Consider the following 20,989-nt stretch of genomic DNA (forward strand, 5'->3'; position numbering starts at 1 on the left):
CAACCTTTTCTTGTTCCTTTCTCTGATTGGTTACTCCTAATGTCCCTCAAGTCCACGCCGAGGCATTTGCATGAAGAGGGGACTATAAATTAGGAGTGATTTAGGGAACGCCTTCCTAGGCGCACTCCGCTGATGCAGTCGGGACAAGAGCAGCACCGAGCTATTGTGAGAAACGACACCAGCAAGATGTCTTTTAAAGTAGGCTCGCAGTCTTCCTACAGGAAGATGTTCGGCGGGGAGAGAGTCGTTCCCAGGGCCAGTTACTCCACGCGCCAGTTCTCCAGCCCGGTGCGCTCGTCCCGGGTGTCCTACGGGCTCTCCTCCGCGCCCGCCGTGTACGCGACCAAGACCCAAAGGCTCCGGAGCAGCGCAGCCATGCCCCGGCTGGCCTCCGAGAACCTGGACTTCTCCCTGTCCGACGCCGTGAACAGCGAGTTCATGACGAACCGCACCAACGAGAAAGTGCAGATGCAGTCGCTCAACGACCGCTTCGCCAACTACATCGACAAAGTCCGCTTCTTGGAGCAGCAGAACAAGATCCTGCTGGCGGAGCTGGAGCAGCTGCGGGGCAAAGGCACGTCCCGGGTCGGAGATCTGTACGAGGACGAGATGCGGGAGCTGAGGCGCCAGGTGGACCAGCTCACCAACGAGAAGGCCCGGGTGGAGGTTTACCGGGATAACCTGGCAGAAGACATCGACAGGCTGAGAGAGAAGTAGGGGTGGAGGGGGGTCGTCTCTGTGTGTTCTCTGTGTGATGTTTAAGAACCCTCAATGCAGATGTTATTCCATTGCGTATAGGCCTGAACCATTATTGCCTTGTTCCCTTATCATTCATGAACTTCTTATATAGACTTGAATATATAGACTGCCCTTAAATGTATTTATGCCAGACACTGCGCTAAACCTGAACTGCCGCAGCTCTCTGTCCGAGTGAAGTTTATTTCTCACTGAAATGTTTTCATGCGTGAAGGAGTGGAGGCAAAAGCAAACAGAGCTGGGGAGGCAGAAAAAGGGGGTGGTGGTGCCAGTTTCCCCCATCAACTGTGTCTGTCTCTGCAGGTTGCAGGATGAGATGTCCCAGCGGGAGGAGGCTGAGGGCACCATGCAAAATTTCAGACAGGTACAGTATGATGTGATGAAATAAAGTGTTGTCACACTGTTGGCATCAGGTACATGTCTGCCTCTGTTGTGTTTAAATGTGACGGATGGGAATCTTGCGAAGAGAGTGACAAAAGGGAATTACATAATTTTCCACGGCAGAAGACGCTGATGGCCTCTGCACACTTTAAAGTGATGACAAGTTATGTCAAAGAGATGAGATAAACCTCAATTATCTCTTAGTCACACCTCCAACTGCTATGTGATGTAAATGTCCCTTTTCTCTCCCATGATCTCAATCCAATTATTGCTCATGAGCTGCAGAGACAGGAATGCACTCTTCTGGTGCCACAACAGCAGATTTGAGCCATGATCCCCAATAGCTGCGGAGCAGAACCGACCCTGTCCCGGTACAAAAGGCCAAGTTGTGGCTGTTGAGTTAAATCAGGCCTGCAGTGAGAGGAGATCTTTTTAAGTCTGACTGGTCACACTGAATGAGCTGGACACCACAACAGTGTGGGCCCAATGTGGTTATCAGAGCGAGAAGACAAGCCACCATGTGATGCGGCTGTCTCACTCAGGGAAAGCATCGGTGCATAGAAATGTCACTCGTTATCGCTTTGCTGGCGATTGTTCCCCACCACTGGGTTCAATTAATGGAGATTAATCAAATGATGACGAGTAAAGCAAAAGGTTTCAAATGGATTTCACTCGAGCGATTATGTGCCTTTTAGTTAATGTGGTGTGTTATCAATGCATCCCACCATCGTGACCTTGTCTATATGAATGGCAGGAAGGAAGTCCCCTGTGGTCTGTCCCTGCCATGGTGGCACAGAGTCAACAATGCAGAGCCTGCAGCCGGCTCTCGCTCAGTCAGGCAGACAGTCACTCTTCCAGCCGTGGGCCTGTTTGGGAAACCCTGCTGAATAGCACACTTTGTTTGTGGCATTAGAGCAGCAGCAAAGCTCCTTCATTTGCTGATACCTCAATTACCAGCCTGCCAACGCCCCGACAAAGCACAGCGGTCCGGTGCCACGGCGAGTGTTGACGTACCAGACATAAAATTTATTCGAAGACGGCTGGATGTTTTGAATGCAATACAGTGTTTTACATTATAATGTGTTTTTCTTTACACGAGAGAGCATAAGCTCCATTTAGCAAAGTTATCAAGATGCAGTAATTACTGTATGTTAAACCACTCAGTACAGAGCTTCTAGTGGAATTATTAAATTGACATTCTTTTGGGTTAAAAATGCAGTTAGGTAACAACAAATGAGATTAAAGGCCTCTTTAATAATACTTTGCGGCTCTGGGTGCTTTACAGTGACTCCTGAATTAATTTATAAAGAACAATCTCACTTTATCCCAGAAGTAAGGATAGGCTTGTGTGCACCATTTGACAAACCCAAGAGAAGTATTAAAAACCTATACGTAAGTAAAACTACCTTTAATATAAAACACTCAACTACAAGTTAAAGTCCTACATTAATAAAGTTAGAGTAAGTGAAATGTACCAAAGGTACAAGTGCTTAATATTCTGATTGTTATATTATCAATAGAATATTTCTATCTCCTGGGTTTTATTACTTAGTGTGGTAATTTGTCAATATGTAGACAATTTCATATCAATACTTAAATTGAAAAGTGACCAGTAACTGAATGTTAAAGAAATATAGTGGAGTAAAAAGTACAATAATTACATCTAAGATGTAGTGGAGTTGTATAAGTACACAATACAAATACTAAAATGAAGTCTAAGTACCTCAAAACTGTTCCACCTCTCTCAATCTGCTGGTAATGTACTAAATGACTATGGCCTAAAAGCTGCTGCAGTAAATACAACCAATGAGAATCAGGAGAAAACATCTGCAGTGACACTTGTCATGTGCCTGCAGTTGATTTCTATTGGATGCATGTGTTTGTGACCTTGCCTCGCTGAACAATGGCTCATTGTGTGTGTGTGTGTGTGTGGCTGTTGTGTGAGTGTGCCTGTGCAGCATGTGTGAAAGAGTATTTTCCGTCTGTCAGCCAACACACAATGTATAATTCAAGTCACCTTCACGAGTCAGTGTCACTACACAGGATGTGGACAATGCTGCCCTCGCCAGACTGGACCTGGAACGGAAGGTTGAGTCCCTCCAGGACGAAATCATCTTCCTCAAGAAGCTGCACGATGAGGTAAGCTGCCTTTTCTGTGTCTAAAGCTGACCCAGTCTACTGTGGAAACACTGCACATGTACTGCCCCAGAAGCTTAAGGCAGCCAAATGAATCCTGGACCAAATCATTTGAGGTATTTGTTATTCTGGCCACCGGCCAGAGTACCAAATGGTAAGGTTCAATGCATCAGAGCAATTTAAATACAGCCAGGAAAGTCATAGAAAAGCATTCAAGAGGACATTCAAATACATAATCTGTGTACTTATACATTCTATCGATTCTATTGCAGGAAATGCTGGAGCTGCAGAACCAGATCCAGCAGCAACAGCATGTGCATGTGGACATGGAGATGGCTAAACCGGACCTGACAGCTGCTCTGAGAGATGTCCGTCAGCAGTATGAGAGCCTGGCCTCCAAAAACCTCCAGGAGTCTGAGGAATGGTACAAATCCAAGGTAAAGACTTTCCACAAAGATGGAGAGGAAAAAAAGTTTGATAAATTATTATTTGGGTTCGATAAAACTTAATGCTGCTATAATCAATGTTTTTTTATGTTGGTAAATGATCACTTGACTGCCTGTATGTGAAAACCATTATATATTGAACCCAGCTTACTCTGCAGCTCTCCTTAACCCCGTGGAGCATTTAATAGCCTTTTAGTTCTTTTTTGGTTTTCTGGCCCCCCAACTTTATTGTTTTGGTCCGGTTTCGTGGCCCTTGTCAGCAGTGTTCTACGCTGCAGGAGGCTCTACATGCACTGCATCGATGGCTGACAAAATAAGCAACTAACTGAACTCTAAGGAGCATTTAGCAGCCAAGGAGACGTCCTTCCCCCAGGACATGGTAGAGACCAAAACAGAAAACATAATGTTGGACTGACATTCATCAGGTGGCCGAAAACACAACACCTCTTTACCTGTTAACAGGTGTCCCTTTGCTAACAAGTTTGCTAGTGTGTAACAGCGCGTTTCCCACTCCTCCAATGTAGCCAAAAACCAGCTTGTTTTAAGTATGTTTTTCTGTGAAAAGGCTTAAACCAATGCTGCAAAAAAGAACCTTTCCTTCTTTATGACCTTAGAACATTGAATTGTTGTAAATAGTGTTGCCTTTAACCAGTGTAACATCTACAAGCCTTTTGTATCTGCCAGTGCCAATACTCCTCAACCTCTGACTCATCATTTATTGAACAGCGTTGTTCTCAGTTCTTCCCCTCTTCTCTCTATGTTTGTCACTGTGGTTGCCAGTTTGCTGACCTCACCGAAGCTGCAGCCAGGCATAATGATGCTCTGAGAGTGGCCAAGCAAGAGGCCAATGACTACAGACGCCAAGTTCAGTCCCTTACTTGTGAGGTGGATGCCCTTAAAGGAACTGTGAGTATCCAACTTTCGGCTTACACTGTAGTATAAAAGATGACAATGCAAAAAAACAGTTTTTTAATGCATACATAGCGGGAATCAAACAAATGGACAAAAGGAATTGAAATATAGATAGATATTGAGCGATAGTTTTTTCCACAGGTCATGTATGCAACAATGATAAATCACCTTCATATTTCATTTTTACTTCTTTTTTTTTTTTTTACTGCCTATGTGACATTTTGTTCCCACTTGGCTTCCCTCCCAGAATGAGTCCATGGAGCGCCAGATGAGGGAGATGGAGGAGAACTTCTCCCTGGAGACGGGCGGTTACCAGGACAGCATCGGCCGCCTAGAGGAGGACATTCACAACATGAAGGACGAGATGGCTCGTCATCTCAGGGAGTACCAGGACCTCCTGAATGTCAAGATGGCCCTGGACATTGAGATTGCCACCTACAGGAAGCTTCTGGAAGGAGAGGAGAACAGGTGAAAGATGAAGATCTTCAAAAAGTGTAGCTGACGGATATGCAAATGAACATGCATGACATGCAAACACGACACCCATGTTGATTTGTGGACTATACTTTCTCCGTTTTCAGAATCACCACCCCACTGACAAACTTCTCATCTCTGAACCTGAGAGGTAGGATCGCAGTCTGCAGCGAGAATGTTAGTATTGATTATTAAATTGCCAGATAATAAAATAACACACAATTGGCATTCTGTTTTGTTAGAAACAATGCTTGATTCCAAACCCCATTTTGAAGCTACAACAACTAGGAAGGTTCTAATCAAGACCATTGAGACCAGGGACGGTCAGGTAGGATCCACTTCAAGTGACTTTCAAATAATAAAGTAGTTTTCCATTGGTCATTTACGCTCAAACACACCGACCTGCTCACCTTTTCTCTGTCCTCTACATCCTCGTTCAGGTGATCAACGAGTCAACCCAGAACCACGATGACATGGAGTAATAATATCTATGTCTTTGCCAAACAATCAACAAAAGCAATATGAAGAAACCTATTTCACCAGGGCTACAAGCAAGCAAACAAACGATCACAAAACGCAAACCGCTTCAAAAAGTGCCTTCATATGTGATGATCCAGTAAGCCTGCTCGTTGACAGACTGTATTTTGCTTCCTTCTCTGTTGAAAGTATTATCTTTTGTTACATTCGTTTAGACACAGTAATGAAATCACCACAACATAGAAATCCTTATTGAGGTCTACAAGAATCTTTATTTGTAACCAAAGTAGTGTTTTTGATCAATAAAGCATGCACACTCCAGGAAATCTGTATGCTAAAGATGTCACAATTGCCTATACGCAGCAATAAACCAGTAAGACCGTAACTCAATATTGTGCATTACGTGGAATGCTTTGCTGGTATTGCTGGGAATACTTTTATGGTAATGAAATAGAAGTAGCAAAACAATGCCTCAGATGAATAAATAGTGAAAATGGGCAATTTTTCAAGTAATAACATCCATATGTGTCTTACAACCTTAATTTTGTTTCACACTGATGTAAGAGTATTACCTGAATCGTCCGTGTCAAGAATCAAAACTGATTTGGAGACTAAATTGCCCCGGCTGCCAGTTGCAGACAGTCTTTTCTGGTCAGGCCACCCCGACTCAGGCGTTGCTCTGCTCATCCAGGTTGACAACGCTCCAAAACTGCAACTGTAATAGAATCCAAACAGTGACACCTGGAGTACGGGAGTAGGAGGGTCGTCGCAGCACAATCTCCTGGTTCACACTGTTATATCGAAAAACATTTCCATACATGTGAGAACAAAGTATTAAAAACGAGTACAGAATGATACAATTCAATGCAATCACTAATGGTGCTCTAAAAGTTAAATTTCCAAAGTTAAATCTTTCAACAGAACAAGCTACATAAATAAACTTTGTTTTTTTGCAGGACGGTTGTATTTGACAATATGTTTATCTAAAAAAAACTAGTGGGCAGTGTCACACTGGGGTTTATATTTTATTAAAGATAGCTTAGACTTGGTGGATCCATAAGCATCCCAGGTATAGCAGCCTTGACTGTCTTCCTAAAAAGGAGTCAAGTCATACAGAGTAGATAGAAGTAACAGTTGAACTTTTGCACAAATATATTCTGGATTAATTACAGCAACTAAATGGAGCTTGAGATGAGATAATTTGTCAACTGCTGTTTCCAATGTTAAGGGTGAAGTTTGAAACTCAACTTTAAAGCCAACGTGTGTTCTTTTAAACTGAACTTGAGGTAGGATTGTGACACAATGTTAAGTAACTATCAAACTGTAATAAGCATAAACAATCATCTGACACATGTTTATTTTTTCGAAATACTTTCAATATGTTGTATGAACGTTGATGCTGCATAATAACATATTATAGATATATCTTTGTACATTTACTTAAGGACCGTACTGAAGCACATTTTGAGGTACTTAAGCATTTCAATGTTATGCTACTTTATTTTATGCTACTTTATAACACACAGTTTGTATATATGCATACAGTTTATAACACTCCATTTGTACTATACTGCATATAATAGAATGTCATATTCTACCTTTTACAACTCTAAATGTATCTGTAATAGTTTTCATCTAAAAAAACATATTGGTTGATAATTAATGATGCATTGTGAAAGATTTAACTACAAAACAGTACACATATAATGTTAAAATTATATGAAATACTTATCACACAAATATAACACTGTAAGAGGCCATAGGCACGTTTTGCTTTTAATACTTCAGTGCATTTTGCACTGTTGTATTTTCTATAAATAGGATTTTGAAAGCAGACGTCTGTAACTGAGTTATTTTAAATTGTTTCATTGCTACACAGAAGGATATCAAAGTAGAAACCTTTTGTAGTCCAATAAGAAAGAAGAAAAAAAAAACATTTTCATGATCATGATCCGTTATTGGTCATAGTTATTTTGTTCAAAAAATAACATCAAAATCATTGAAGCTACCTAATGAGATCTCCCGTGGCAGTATGGAACATGAAAGGTGTTTTTAGTCTCAGTCCACAGAAGAGCGATACAATGCAGTGAATTCACCGAGAGCCTGCTGTATTTTAACTGCCGCCTGTCGGAGATTAATGCAAACTGCACTACCTTCAGCCTGTGGACCATTTACAGAAGCCTAACGTTACATTTAGTCTGAAGTTGCAGAAGCCTCAAAATTCAATTTTAATGTATGACCACCCGGACCGAATCTCGCGAACATTTAGCCTTTGAGACACGTCACAAAACGTGTTTACCACAAACAAGAATCTACCGGTATTTTTAAATATCATAAACGATATAAGGTCTCTTTAAATCAGTACATTTGTGTTTCTTCCTATTTGAATAATCCGGGATACTAGCCAGTTAATTAATGCCGCTTGTTTTCGCCGGTCTGCCCCGAGAGATAGGTGTGTGTTTGTCGACGGAGCAACTTTCTCCATGTGACGTGCCTGTCGGAGGGGACACAAACCGAGGGGGACATGCTGACATGATCCGGTTAAACTCTGTTCTTCGATTCGTGACTCATTTGAATGTCTTGCTGTCAGGTAACTTTGATAAGCTAACAAACAGAGCTGTGTGCTTTTCTTTATCAGCGCATTGCGTGTTGGTTTTGGCGAGTAATTCGAAAATGGAGTCAAGTTTTAACAGGTTTTGAGAGACGTTCACGTTCAAATGAAAGGTAAACTCAAAGAAACCGATTCACAGTGAAGCTTTTTTAATTTTTTTAAATTTATTTTATAAACCTTTTTTATTTTATTTTTTTGGTGATGGGCTCCGTGACTTCTGCTCTAACGCGGACAAGAAATGCGTTGGTGAAAGTGGGTTCAGAGCCGGAGAACCATGACCCGGAGAGAACCCAGTCCGCTCCGGAGTCGGACCGAACCAGGAAGAAGAGCGCGCGGTTCAACGTCTCGTGCCAAACCGGACGCCAGAGTTCACGTCAGTCGCTGTCCGAAGTGCTGAGCAGGCAAGACTCCGATGGAGCCAAACTAACTTTAAAGAAAAATACTTCTGAAGGTCAACAGAGCGGTGAGTTTAACATTTACTGGGCATGTAATATGAGAAGTTACCCACATTTTCGTTTAAGGCGCAGAAAACATCATTAATATAGTGTATAGTATTATTAAGTGGCTGGATGAACTGTACATTTTAAAGTAGGCTACTTTTACTTTGATTGGATATTTATATTTTATCGTACTTTATTCTTCTCAATTCACGACCTGTCAGATCACGTTTTATACAAGAGACCAATTTGTAAAAGATAACGCATTGTTCTATATTTAAGTATCATTCACTAGGGTGGCAGGTGGACAGAAAAAAGTGTAAATTCACTTCTTTTTTTTGTCCACTTATGGCAGCTATTCAGTAGATTATCATTCTTGCTTTTGGCTGTTAAAAGATGCAAATCTAGCGGTCACATGCACATTTTACCAGCATTTATCTGGTGGCTATAGTGCAAATGTCCAACTCGGTACTGATTTATTAATACATTGATAATCCTGATTCAATAATATGACAATATAACACTAACATGGCCAATTCTGCATGATGAGCAATTTCCCTTTTGATATATTTTTTTGCCATTACTTACTACTTTCTATTTCAAAACCTTTATTTGTAATCGAGTATTTGTATAGTGTGGTATACTGCTACTTTTACTTAACTAATTTCACCACCAATAGCAAATATACCTTTCTTTTCACAGCAAGCATTTTGAATTGTCGTTGCAGGATTCAGCACAGGTGCAACTAATAACAATAACGATCCAGTATTCCAGTGAACCAGCATGTGCAGAACAGGGCCCCCAGAATGCTAATCTAAATCGGATGCAGATGTAATTAGTGTTATGGGTCACACCTGTGCTTTTCCTGCTGTGACCTTTTAAAAAATCTTCTGTAAAAGAAGTTTCAATCAAACTGACTTGAGGCAGAACCCTTTGTTATCTTTCCAGGAACATGCACCAGTAAATCTTACATTCAAATGTTTGCACTGCCACTATCTAATAAGTGTTCTTAAAAAGTTAATACCTTTGAACTAATAGTTCTATTCATATTATTAAATAATTTACTATTTAGGTTTTTTAAACGATTACACCGAAAGGTGGGCATTTTGCTGCCTAATGAGTTGTTTGATGAGAAGTGCGTCTTGTTGCTAATAATTCTTTACTGACAGTAACCCCATACTTCAAGTGAATTATCTTGAATTTCTCTTTAAACTGTACAATCACTGTGCTGTCACAGTACATCACTGACATTCAATTCACCCTTGCAGTTCATTCACATTTGTCTTTGTACTTGTTTGAATTGATCCCCACATGAAGGTCACATAGTGTACTCTCTCTCTTAATGAATGTCAGAGAAAGTTGGTGTTCACGGTGACAATGGCTACTCTGTAGGCCTATTTGTCACATTTAGTAAGAAGGTATTCTATCATGCTCCTGTGGAACCAACATCTCTCAGTTTTTGTGAGCACCCCGGCCTCAAATACAGCTGTTGTGTTTCTTTGTACTGCACATCTCTGTAGTTCAGTTCATGGATCTATCTGTAGATGAGACAAATTGGTCACTTCAGAGGATTACTGTTAATATGCTACTGGGAAAAAAAAGGTATTCATTGAATGAATGCAGAGCTCTTTGATGGCAAGCCTCAATGCAACATATCTCCACTACCAAAGCATCTCTTTGATGTGTGAGGTTTGCACCAGACGGAAATAAACCAAATGACAGTCCTGTTTCAAGAAATGCACACGTAAAAACTGTCATACTGCAGACACGTGTCCTGTTTTTTTAGTGGAAATATAAGGTCCAAAAGTGTACTGAATTTACATGATTTGTTTGGTGTCACCAGAAATTAGTTCATGGTCACGGTTATGATATATCTGTAAAGGGAATGGCTGCACACAATAAGCTCCAATGATTTAGTTGCATCACCAATGTTCCATACAAGGTTTCTTGTCAATCTAAAGTGACATGTCATTTTATTTAATGTGAGTACATGTGGTGTAATGTTTTTTTTCAGCAGTTGACCGTGTTTAGGGAACCTGCTTACAGTACTAGTATCTGTGTACCCTTTAAATATTATATATATTTAAAAGAAATGTTTTAATTTGTTTTACCTTTGTGTTAGTCAGTGTTTCCATCAGTTCATTTTGTTTACCTCCAGCTATCTCCACTGCTGCCACTTCTAGTTCCAACTCCCTGCATATCTGTCCCAGAGGTGAAATGATTCTCCCTGGCTGACTCCTAAAATACCATCTTTACTGTGGCGTTTCCATGGTCGTATGACAGTGTAGACTCCCGTTGAGTTTCCTTCCAGGTCCCCAATGATGTTCATGGGTGTTGAGGAGTGTCCTCCCTGACTCTCAGCTGACTGTAAACTCACCTGCTTCCTCCTGAGGAACAACACACTGCCACCTACTCCCTGATCCGGTTATCTGGTCAGGTCCTTCAGTGATAGATAGTCCTATGTGTAATGGTCTCAACTACTGCTTAGTTGTGAAGTTTAGAGATTTTACAGTTTGACATCAGCTTTAACAATTTCAGATTATGGCTCTCATCTGAGCTGCCATACCAAATTAGAGGACACGCACGTCCCTTCAATTATGATGCATGGATCATTTTAAATGATGTCAAGGTTGTTTCAGCTCCTCAGAATACATGACCAGTGTAGCACGAACATGTCCTAGAATCAGTCATACAGTCAGGTGTAAATATAACATACTTGACAGTTAATATCATAATAGGGATGTGGAGTAGCAGCAATTACCTTGCTGTTGATTGCAGTACTGGCACAGGAACTGGGTCATATTCAGACAGTTTCCCGTGGCGTACAAGGAGCCGGAGTCACTCTCTTAGCATATATTTGTCACACTGGATGCTATTTTGATAGATAACACATTTGGATGAGAGGCAGTGGAGTAAAGTTCTGTTGGAGACTGTAGTGTCATACATTTGTGATGACAAAGATACCTTTTGTACCTTTTTGTTAAATTAATTTACATTTCTGATAATAAATACCAAGTATGACGGCATTATGTAAAGATTTACCAACTGTTGCAGAACATGATTAAGTTATTAATCTTCAGTAAATCTTTCAAACAGAAGAAGAATGCATAGATTTGCATCAGGCTCTGAAGGAAAAACGAGTGACCAATTTTCATAAATGTTTTTTATATTATGGGCAAAGTAATGTGGTAAATAGTATTTTTGGAATTACAGATGAATGTATGCTACTGCTACTGTAGCCACTATTAATGATGCATCCTTCATTAATAAATGAAGAGGACTCAGCTGGCCTATTGGTTGGAAATCTGTATTGTAATTGGATGCTACAAGTTGAATTGATGGGATGATAGAAATATCATACAGTATAGAGGCAACACAAACAATGAAAGATTAATGCGTTCCAAGTCTCATGAACGACAGCTGTCTAAAAACGTCTGTTGGTCAAAGGCTAGACTGTTTTAGAGCTGGCTTAACATTTGAGTGTGTGACATTCAATCAAAGTTTGAATCAGCTTAATTCAAAAGGTTTTTAATAAACATTGTTTGGTGTGATTGTATGAATCATGAGACATTGCACATCAATCTGTTAAATTTGAACAAGCAAAATGATTGAATATTCACAATTTCTCCCATCTAAAAGAAAATTGATGAAAACAGTTTTTTCCTTCAAGTTAATACAACAGCACTTTAAACCAAAACCAATAAACCAAAATAACTTTGAGACTACAAAACAATACAAAATAATCCATTAAGAGCCCAGTGACATGAAATGCATCTGTGACACATGTAATATGTTGTTATTATTATTATTATTATTATTATTATTATTATTATTATTATTATTATTATTATTATTATTATTATTATTATTATTATTATATATTTTACAGATACAGTTTAAGTACATTTTGTGGGGCAGTGTTGTAAATATGTTGGAACATATCTGCAAAATGTCAGTGAATATGTTGCAGCGTTGTTTGAAAACAATGTTAATTACATTTCTGTGTTTCTGTGCTACTTTCTCATAGAGGCTGGAATGACAAAACTATCTTTTTATATGAATTTTAACTTTCGAAAAAGTTATGGCTGTTGGGAGGAGAATGTCTTGAGTGTGCAACAAGCAACACACTTGGTTCTAATCAAAAGGTTTACATTTGTTTGCCATGCTGACATAACACTCACACATCTGGTTTTGCCTCTTTGATCTGGAACCATGCTGGTACAAAAATCACTTGCTAAACGTGTGCGCGACACAGCCCAAGACCCCCTCCCCTCCAGAGTCTTTGTGCAGCAGGATTCAGATGACTGTTCATGTAGCTCTCTGTTTTGTCAGCTCATTTCCCTCAGGTTTGCAACGCAGGCTAACATCACCCTTAAAGGGGCCACTAATGAGTATTTAGCAGGGGAAAAGGAAAGCTACCTGACACCCTGTGTGTCTTAATTACGTGCCTGTGTCACTGTGGTGACAGTGGTGTGGGGACTGACAAAGTGCAGGTCGTTCCAGTCGAGGGGAGACTTCTAATGAGCTGGGTTTTCTGTCTCATTTCAAAGTTGTTGTCCTGAATCTTCATGTGCTACTGGGACAGATTATGCAATCAAAAAGACCCCAAATTAATGTCATGGTTTGAATTAATTATATTACAATATAATGACGGTGAAATGTCAGTTTATCAGCAAAATGAGGTTTATAATCTGGTTAGTGTTTGTAGTGATTTTCATTTATTGAATATGTTATTTATCTGATTTATTAGATGGGACCTTTACTCACTACAAATACAAACAAGACTGTTTGGGATTCAGTTGGTGCAAGACAATATATTTCTAATTCCTCAAATTAGCCCTTTATCTTCACAACTAATTCATATCTGCTGGTCACGGCCTGTCCTGGTGTTTGATAGCCAGATCAAAGGTTGAGTGATAGTTCACCTTCAATGGACATAACAGAAAAAGCAGAGGAGTGTTTTTTTGTATGCTTACAATCCACCAAAGCACCGATTTGTTAAAAACAACTAAAGTCTAAAAACAGTAAGACAAACTAAGTTTTGCCAACATCAAAACTGAGTTTTGTCTCTTTTGCGTCGTTTCAATGAGCAGAGTCTCGAACAGTCAAATAACTTTGTATACTACAATGGCTATACTTTAAAATCTACACTAATGTAATAAGTCCTATTTGCATATCAACCCCATGTCATCTTCAGTGTAGTGTATGCACATCACCATATGTCTAAAAGGTCTTCCCGTTGCCTAGTGACAATCTGTGGCGCTACTGACCCTTGCATAAAGGACTCAAGGATTCAACAAATATATACACCGCAGCTGTTGTACTAAATGCTCCTTTGGAAATGCGCTCTGGCATTAAAAGCAACATGCCAGTTACAATATATTGTACATTTACCTTGACAGATATGAACCAACATTTTTGATGCACACGTGTGATGTAATTTTACTCCGAGTGACATCTTTCTTATTAAATAGGCTTAATGCGATGATGAGGGTGGTGGTATAAAGATTTATTGAAAACTATGAGACATAAATTAAACAACACATTGAAACCAAATAAGTAGAATTGAATTAAATTAAATATTAAAAAATGAATGAATGGTAAATTAATTGTGGCCTAACACTTGCATGACACACTAACAATGCTCATGCAATTTGAGATGTATCAAGTGGGAATTATAAATCTGGAGCTTCAGTGGAATCTGCCCATTAAAACTTAAAACTTCTAATTGTGACAATGTTAATTACTGTCATTGTAATGTCATTGTAAAATTAAAAAAAGGTCTGAGGGTCACCAAACACATTATGGTTAGTTATCTGGTGACAATATATATATATATATATATATATATATATATATATATATATATATATATATATATATATATATATAAATTGTGGCCCCAAGGTGTCACTTGTGCTTGTTAGTTACCTGATATCTTACTGTTGACCAAAGATTCCTGAACGCATCTTCCATTAGCACCAATTGTTTCTTATAGCAGAATGTTTTGTGAAAAGCCTTCATTGCCACAGTTGCAAGTTACAATGTAATAAATGAAGCTTTAGAGCACCATATAGCCTAATAAAGCATCCTGAATGCAGAAGCACACTTCTTCAGTTAAGTGTATTATGTAATCCGCTAACTTCTATGACCCCAGCTGCATTAAATGGGTAGCTTTAAATACAGCAGCATTTTGTGACCATGATACACTTAAACAGACACCTACTCTCATGGAATAAGTGCTCAAAGAAAACTGTGCCCTTTAGCACCTCGCTACTTCTTGAATATATTGCATACGTTATTGCGGATTCATTAGTAAGGGATGAATTTAAAATTGGTGACAAGACTCTACAGCAATATGATAATATCATTAATCATATTGACAGAGCTGTAGCCTGAACAGGTTATTCCTTTTTAAATGTGAAAGCAAATGAAAGCATATTGTCACGACTTTCAGCCTTTCAAACAAATGGTTACCTGTGAGTCTGCTGGCAAAAGGGAAAAATCAAAAAGTTGCAATATTCCCACACATGCCCTCGTTACAACAAAGATAGCGCAGGCAGGCACTTGAGGGTGCACAGTGAGTGTTGCAAAATTAGGATCCTCACAAATTGCTAGATACGGTATCAATTGGAGGCTGCGGAGCCGTGTGACAGGAGGAGAGGATAAAGAGCTCTTACTGTAGCTGGCAAACAAAATGAGATGGAGTGTAATTATCTAACAAGTGCATAATGTGTCCACTGGAACTGCACTGAGTGACTCAAATTGGCTGTGTTATTATTAGGAAGATATCCTAATTTTGATCGATTTCCTTTTCCTTAGACACCTTGACTACTACATCATGCATTCATTTCAGTTGTACTGTATTGTATGTCCTTATTTGACTATGCCATTGTATGACAGTTAACAGCTGGGGAACACTCACACCTTTGAGACCACACACTCTTTGATCACTCTTCAGTGTGTGTTTGTGGTGCAGATTTTTGTAAGTAGATACCACTGAGATTTGCCGCCACACAGATAAATTGTATGATTGATTAAGTTGTTTGTTATAAAGCTGATTATTTGCTAATGATTCTAAATATCCTGTTTTTGTTGTCACATTGCTTGGATATATTACATGCCACTGAAATAAATCAGATAATTTATGGTGACTGTTATTATAAAGTGGTTCAAGGAAAGAACAGAAGGGGAATAGAGAAGAACAAACACAAAGATATATTTTTATATAGTAAGCCAATATTAGCTTAAATTATGAGCAATTCTGTAAAGAGAGGTTATGTTTGCTTTTCTGCTAGAAGAGTAAGCAGCATAGTGATCACTAGTAATTTGCTTTTATCGGCAGATCTATTGAATTTAAAAGGTGTGAGAAAAAGCCAGAAGCCTTCATGAAGAGCACTCAGAGACAGTAATCAGGGGGGAAAATGAAACGTGGAAAATCCCACAGCTAAATGTCAGATGGTGCTAATAAGGGGAGCTTTTTATCCTTTGTTGATCTGGTGTGTGCATGTGTGTGCATGTTTATGTGCATAGATGAAGAGCTGTGTATTGTGTAAGGGAAAGGTAGTTTTTATAAGCATGAGGAGATCTTTGTTTCTCATTTTAACACTCACAATGATGAAGATAGCCATGCTCCAGTGTCTTTCCAGTAATCAGTGCTTAAAAGGGGAAAATGAATACATTTGAGTTTTTTCACTCTAAATGTAACTATTCATGATTCTCTTCTTCCAAAAGAACAGCATGCATTCTTTAATGTCTTCAGCTTCAGCTTTCTGAGTTACTCCTGCTAAATGAAAAGCACTGGCATTGATTTCATACCTAGTTTTGACTCAGTACACCTAATCAACCACCGTTCCTCTCTGTGATCATGCAGCAAGGTGCCGCTCAACACATTTTTTTAGTCAGTTTGTTTGTCAAGTGTGTGAGAGCAAAACTAGAACTACAATAGGCCTGTGTCATAACAACTCTGAGCTTCCACTGTTTTTACTAAACATTCTTGACAGTAGGAGGAGTTACGTTCATGTAAACCTCTAGAGATGCCCTCTCCTTACCACCACTACCACCACCACCCAACACACACACCTACTGTACCTCTCGGGGAAGAGAGAAGAGGAGAGAAAGCGTGGAGGGAGGGGTGGAAGGAGATCGAGAGAAGAAAAACAAATCAAGAGCCATAAGCTCCTTGAAATGAGCTGGTTGAGGTGTGAGAAGCGGAGAGAGGGAGAGAAAAGATATACAACAATGTCAAATGAGTGGAAAAGGACTTAACAGAAATGATTCCGCTTGATGTCTTAAATGAGAAGTGGTGAAGCTTTGACAGTTCTCGTCCAGTGAGAGTCCGAGGACTACCTTTTTTTTCTCTCCAGGAGGAGAGTCACTCAAACGAAACTGAAACAAGGCAGTGCAACTAACACAAGGCATTAGAATAGATTAAAAGGTGCGAGGGTGACGGAGGTTGCCAAAGCGATGGAAGCTGACTCCAAGAAGCATCGATTTAGAAAGGGTCGGAGTGCCACCTTCAGCATTGACGGTTTCAACATCACCATAGGTAAGAAATTGTACTATAGGCAGAGCAGGAGAAAAGGGTGTTTGCGTGTGAGCGAGAGGCACGGAAGAGTGTGTGACAGGAGCAGGATGCATGCGTGCAAGAGAGTGTGAGCCATCGTTAAGCACATCACATTTCAGCCTCTCGGCACAACTCGCCACGTTAGTCCATTCGACTGAAGTTGATGCTTTCCTCTGTAATGCAACTACACCATGGAAACAAGGACGCTGCAGACTGAAGCTGTGTGATGCTTACGTCACCAGGAATTCATTTGATTGTCTTGACAACCAGAGTGTTGATGAACTTATGTGCCACTTGCTTTGTTTTTTTGTTGGAGCGCTTGTGAAAACTGTCATAGGAGCGAGTGTTGAAACTGTGGTTAAAATAGAGTGGTGTAAAGATGTTCTGTAAAGGAGTTGTGTTCTCAAATCTGTTGGTAGGTAACAAGACATTTTAAGTGGAGAAACTTAATAATGTGCATTTTGCTTTTGGACACAGGCTTTCAAGGGTAATTCAACACTGAATCACATATGGCAGAAAACTGTCGCTGCACTTTTTTTTGCCACAGCCCAATCAGTGTTGTCACAGCGGAAGTTTCACCACAGCTCGACTGTAAACTCCTGCTGTTACATCACAAAGCTGATACATTCGTTGAGCTTCTAACTCTTAACCCGGATAAATGTCTCAACTTCAATATCAAATAATTTTTCAATCATTCGTTCATTCGGGATGCAGTAATGCTGACAGTATATTTTTAATCATGTTGTGAAACCTAGTAAAGCTGCACGAAACATCCAATGTTTTCAGATGTTTCAACAGCTCTGACAAACCCACGCAACTCACCTAGCCCAAACAGCAGCGAACAAAGAATTATGTAATAGTGAAGGTACTAGTGAAGCGTTTGAAAGCTGAGGAGCCGGATATTTCCCTCTGGGGTTGGTGGAGATATAACAAAGCTAAAAGGAATGATTAAATGTTGGACTTAAAATTCGTAAGGTGGTCAGAAACATGCCTCCAAATGAAAGCCATATTTGCTTGATGTGTAAGTAAGCAAGTGTTTAATGACACACTCCACCACAAAAGCCTAATGATAATGTTCGCCCCCAAATGGCCAAATGCTATTTAACACTGCTTTAATGTTGATAATATTTGTTTATGTAAAAGACATAGGCTGATGTGCACAACAGGAAGTGTTTATATTTGTGACACCATGCACACCAGGTACTGTACACGTTGTACTTTTTTTAATTTTGTTGTCAAGTTAGGTGCTTTTAACCTTTTATGAAGAACTTTTTTATTTTTTATTTTGGCAACTGTCTAGAGGAGGATTCACTTTTGCCGGGCGTGGAGCGCTCATCTCCAGCCAGAGCTCAGGCTGCAGGTTAAAACCGGCTCTGGGTCTGTCCACAGCGGGCTGGTTGCAGCCGGAGTCTGAGCTGAAGAGTTTTGGTGCATGGAAGGGTGGATAAGATGCATTCAGGCTCCGTCTTCTTGCTTTGTATTTTCTGTCGACCTCGGTTGAACTGTGAGCCACAAGCTCAGTGCTGTTGTTATTGCGCCGCATGAGACACAGACAATACGAAACATAGTCTATGGCACACACTGCACACCTAAACATTTTTGCATGATATGAATATACTGATAAGAAGGGGAACGTTTCAGTGTTAAAACATAAAGACACAAAAACAGGAAGAGAGACACCTTGAAATCATTTCCAGATATCCTTTTAAAAGCATTAAAAGCAGCCCTAAAAGATTTTATGATCAAACAGAAAATGGACTTTGGATTTTTCCGCTGGCTTGGACACATCCTGTTACCTCTAAAAACCTGCCTCGATCACATGTTGACTCTATCTCCCTCATACTACCCACAAGCATGGCAGTTGTCATGGTAACCCACAAGTGTCACAATCAATTGCTCACTGGGCCTCAGATTCAGTCTGCACAGCATTTTGCCAATCACCTCCTCTGAAGCGTGACTCCTAAGCGATGGTAGCTCATTGCCTGGCTGGACACCTTGTGTTCACTATTACACTCTGAGCCTCAACTGTAGCTGGCAGCCTCAGCTCGGATTCCCACTGAGGTGTTTAGTCGTGTGTTAGGCTTGTTAGCTTTGTAATGTTTTGTTGGTGTTGTGCAGCTCATGTGGAGAAAACGGATTTCAGTTCAACACTAACTTTAAAAAGTAGTTGCCAGACTGGGCCAACAGCCAGGGATCATCTTTTGGTTATTAAAACTGAAACTCGTTGCCATTTTAATGAATATTTAGTTGTACTATCCAGTTATACGTAAGCTTTATCATGAAGATGTGACACATACATGTCATGTGTACGTAATACAATGTTCTGTTGAGCTCAAAGATGCCGGGATGCATTTCCTCCCAAGACTTCACCGATTTCCTTTTTGTTTTTCATTCAGTTGAATGGATGTTCAGATTTGTTTGGGATGCTGACGGGTTAGTCGATCTTGTCACCCTGCAGTTAAACAACTTAATTGCCTGCGCTCGTGCACATGTGAGTAAACGCTCCTATGCACGTGCAGCACTTTCTGATTCTGGTTTTGACTGTAACAACAATATTTTAATATTACTAATGCCACAAATATTTTTAAAGTATTAATTTGTGGGTACATGTTTTCCTGTTTGCTGCATCTTTTTTTAAATATGTTTTAACATGGTTGAGGAATTGGTTGTTAATTTATCCAAACAGTTGCCAATCCGGCACCCTAGCTGTCGAGACCTGAGTCTTTTTTTATGTGTATTTCCTTTATTACATTTTCCATCTTACATACATATTGACACATACATAGTTTATATTGTATCTTCTACTTTGAGCACAATCCCAAGTGGAATGGAGGAAAAAGCAGCTCCAGCAGAAGGGAATAGAGTCATACTTCTGTGGGCACAGTGGTTTAGATTCGCACACATACTTTGTTCACATTAAAGGAAACTTGTTTCTGTTTCCATAGTGAGACCATGGTGCTGTTTTTATGTGTTCAAAACATTTGGTTGTTTTTGCTGAATTCTTCATTTCCCATAATCCAACAAACACCTTCTCTGTTTGGTAAATGCGCACATCTCTTCAATTCTATTGTGTAATATCTTTAACTAATTAATGGATTTGTCAAACGACAGAGATATTATCCATTTAGATATTAGTAGCACCTCAACAGCAGAGACAGCAAGTGAAGTGTGTGTGGAAAAGACAACAGTGCCTGTGTCAACATCTAAGGTAACAGCAAGCGTAGTCAACCTTTACAAGACTTTGGTTTCCAAAACGTGGTGATGATACCTTGGTCGGAAGGTAAATACTATGGCACATTTTCACTCCGAAATCGTCAAACACTGACACTAGATCAGTGACCCTAAGTTTCTACTCGTGAGATGCATAGTTTATTTTCTAAGTTATGTTCACTGGAAACGTAGTTTCTGCTCGTTACTTGCATATTGTCTTTTTAAAATAAATCATTTTGGTCGTATTGTACATAGACTATGCACCGTTAGTTAAGAAGGCCTAAGTTTAGTTGAGGACACAAACAGCAGTCTCCTGGGTGAAAGTCTTTGTTTGTTTGAGCCAACGATCCACCACGACCTGTGTCACCTCTCACAGAGGCTTACAAACTGAGCCTCGGTTGCAGCAGTTGAAAGGCATCCCTGGTGGCAGCTTATTCGAGTAAAAGGAAAAGAGTATTATAACAAAACTCTTTCTGCAAGTATTTGTGTTTGTATTCTAACAGAACTTAGAACATACATTTTGACATTTAAAATCATTCTTCTTTCAGCAGTGACAGATTGTTTAATTTACTGTACTTTTAAG

At 39.8% G+C, this 20,989-nt stretch overlaps 2 protein-coding genes across 6 annotated transcripts in view; both read left to right on the top strand.

Annotated features, from left to right (window-relative positions):
* The first annotated feature begins 106 nt into the window (after positions 1 to 106).
* Positions 107 to 6,932, top strand: viml (vimentin like). The gene is made up of 9 exons (XM_068571269.1): positions 107 to 713; positions 1,060 to 1,120; positions 3,181 to 3,276; positions 3,546 to 3,710; positions 4,500 to 4,625; positions 4,879 to 5,099; positions 5,213 to 5,256; positions 5,348 to 5,433; positions 5,546 to 6,932. The coding sequence occupies exons 1-9, from the start codon at positions 133 to 135 to the stop codon at positions 5,585 to 5,587; spliced, it is 1,422 nt and encodes a 473-aa protein (XP_068427370.1). The 5' UTR covers positions 107 to 132; the 3' UTR covers positions 5,588 to 6,932.
* Positions 6,933 to 8,236: 1,304 nt separating this feature from the next.
* Positions 8,237 to 20,989, top strand: part of pde1cb (phosphodiesterase 1C, calmodulin-dependent b) — a 79,999-nt gene continuing 67,246 nt past the window's right edge. For 2 of the 5 annotated variants that reach the window (XM_068569548.1, XM_068569556.1), the window contains exon 1: positions 8,255 to 8,656. In XM_068569548.1, coding sequence (XP_068425649.1) covers positions 8,395 to 8,656 — 262 coding nt within the window. In that variant the 5' untranslated portion in view covers positions 8,255 to 8,394. Of the gene's footprint in view, positions 8,657 to 16,789; positions 17,179 to 20,989 lie in introns of those variants that run through there. The other 3 variants (XM_068569564.1, XM_068569574.1, XM_068569603.1) reach the window with 2 other exon arrangements.

Source organism: Clinocottus analis, unplaced genomic scaffold, assembly GCF_023055335.1.
Source record: "Clinocottus analis isolate CAN_PGR_092001 unplaced genomic scaffold, fCliAna1.0.p SCAF_11, whole genome shotgun sequence".
In the NCBI taxonomy this organism is placed as follows: Eukaryota; Metazoa; Chordata; class Actinopteri; order Perciformes; family Cottidae; genus Clinocottus; species Clinocottus analis.

What these genes read in the sequence shown, in the direction of transcription:
- viml (XM_068571269.1), top strand. Translation starts at nt 133, where the DNA reads ATGCAGTCGGGACAAGAGCAGCACCGAGCTATTGTGAGAAACGACACC. An exon ending in CCATGCAAAATTTCAGACAG is followed by an intron (nt 1,121 to 3,180) that starts GTACAGTATGAT and finishes GTCACTACACAG; the next exon opens with GATGTGGACAATGCTGCCCT. An exon ending in TCAAGAAGCTGCACGATGAG is followed by an intron (nt 3,277 to 3,545) that starts GTAAGCTGCCTT and finishes ATTCTATTGCAG; the next exon opens with GAAATGCTGGAGCTGCAGAA.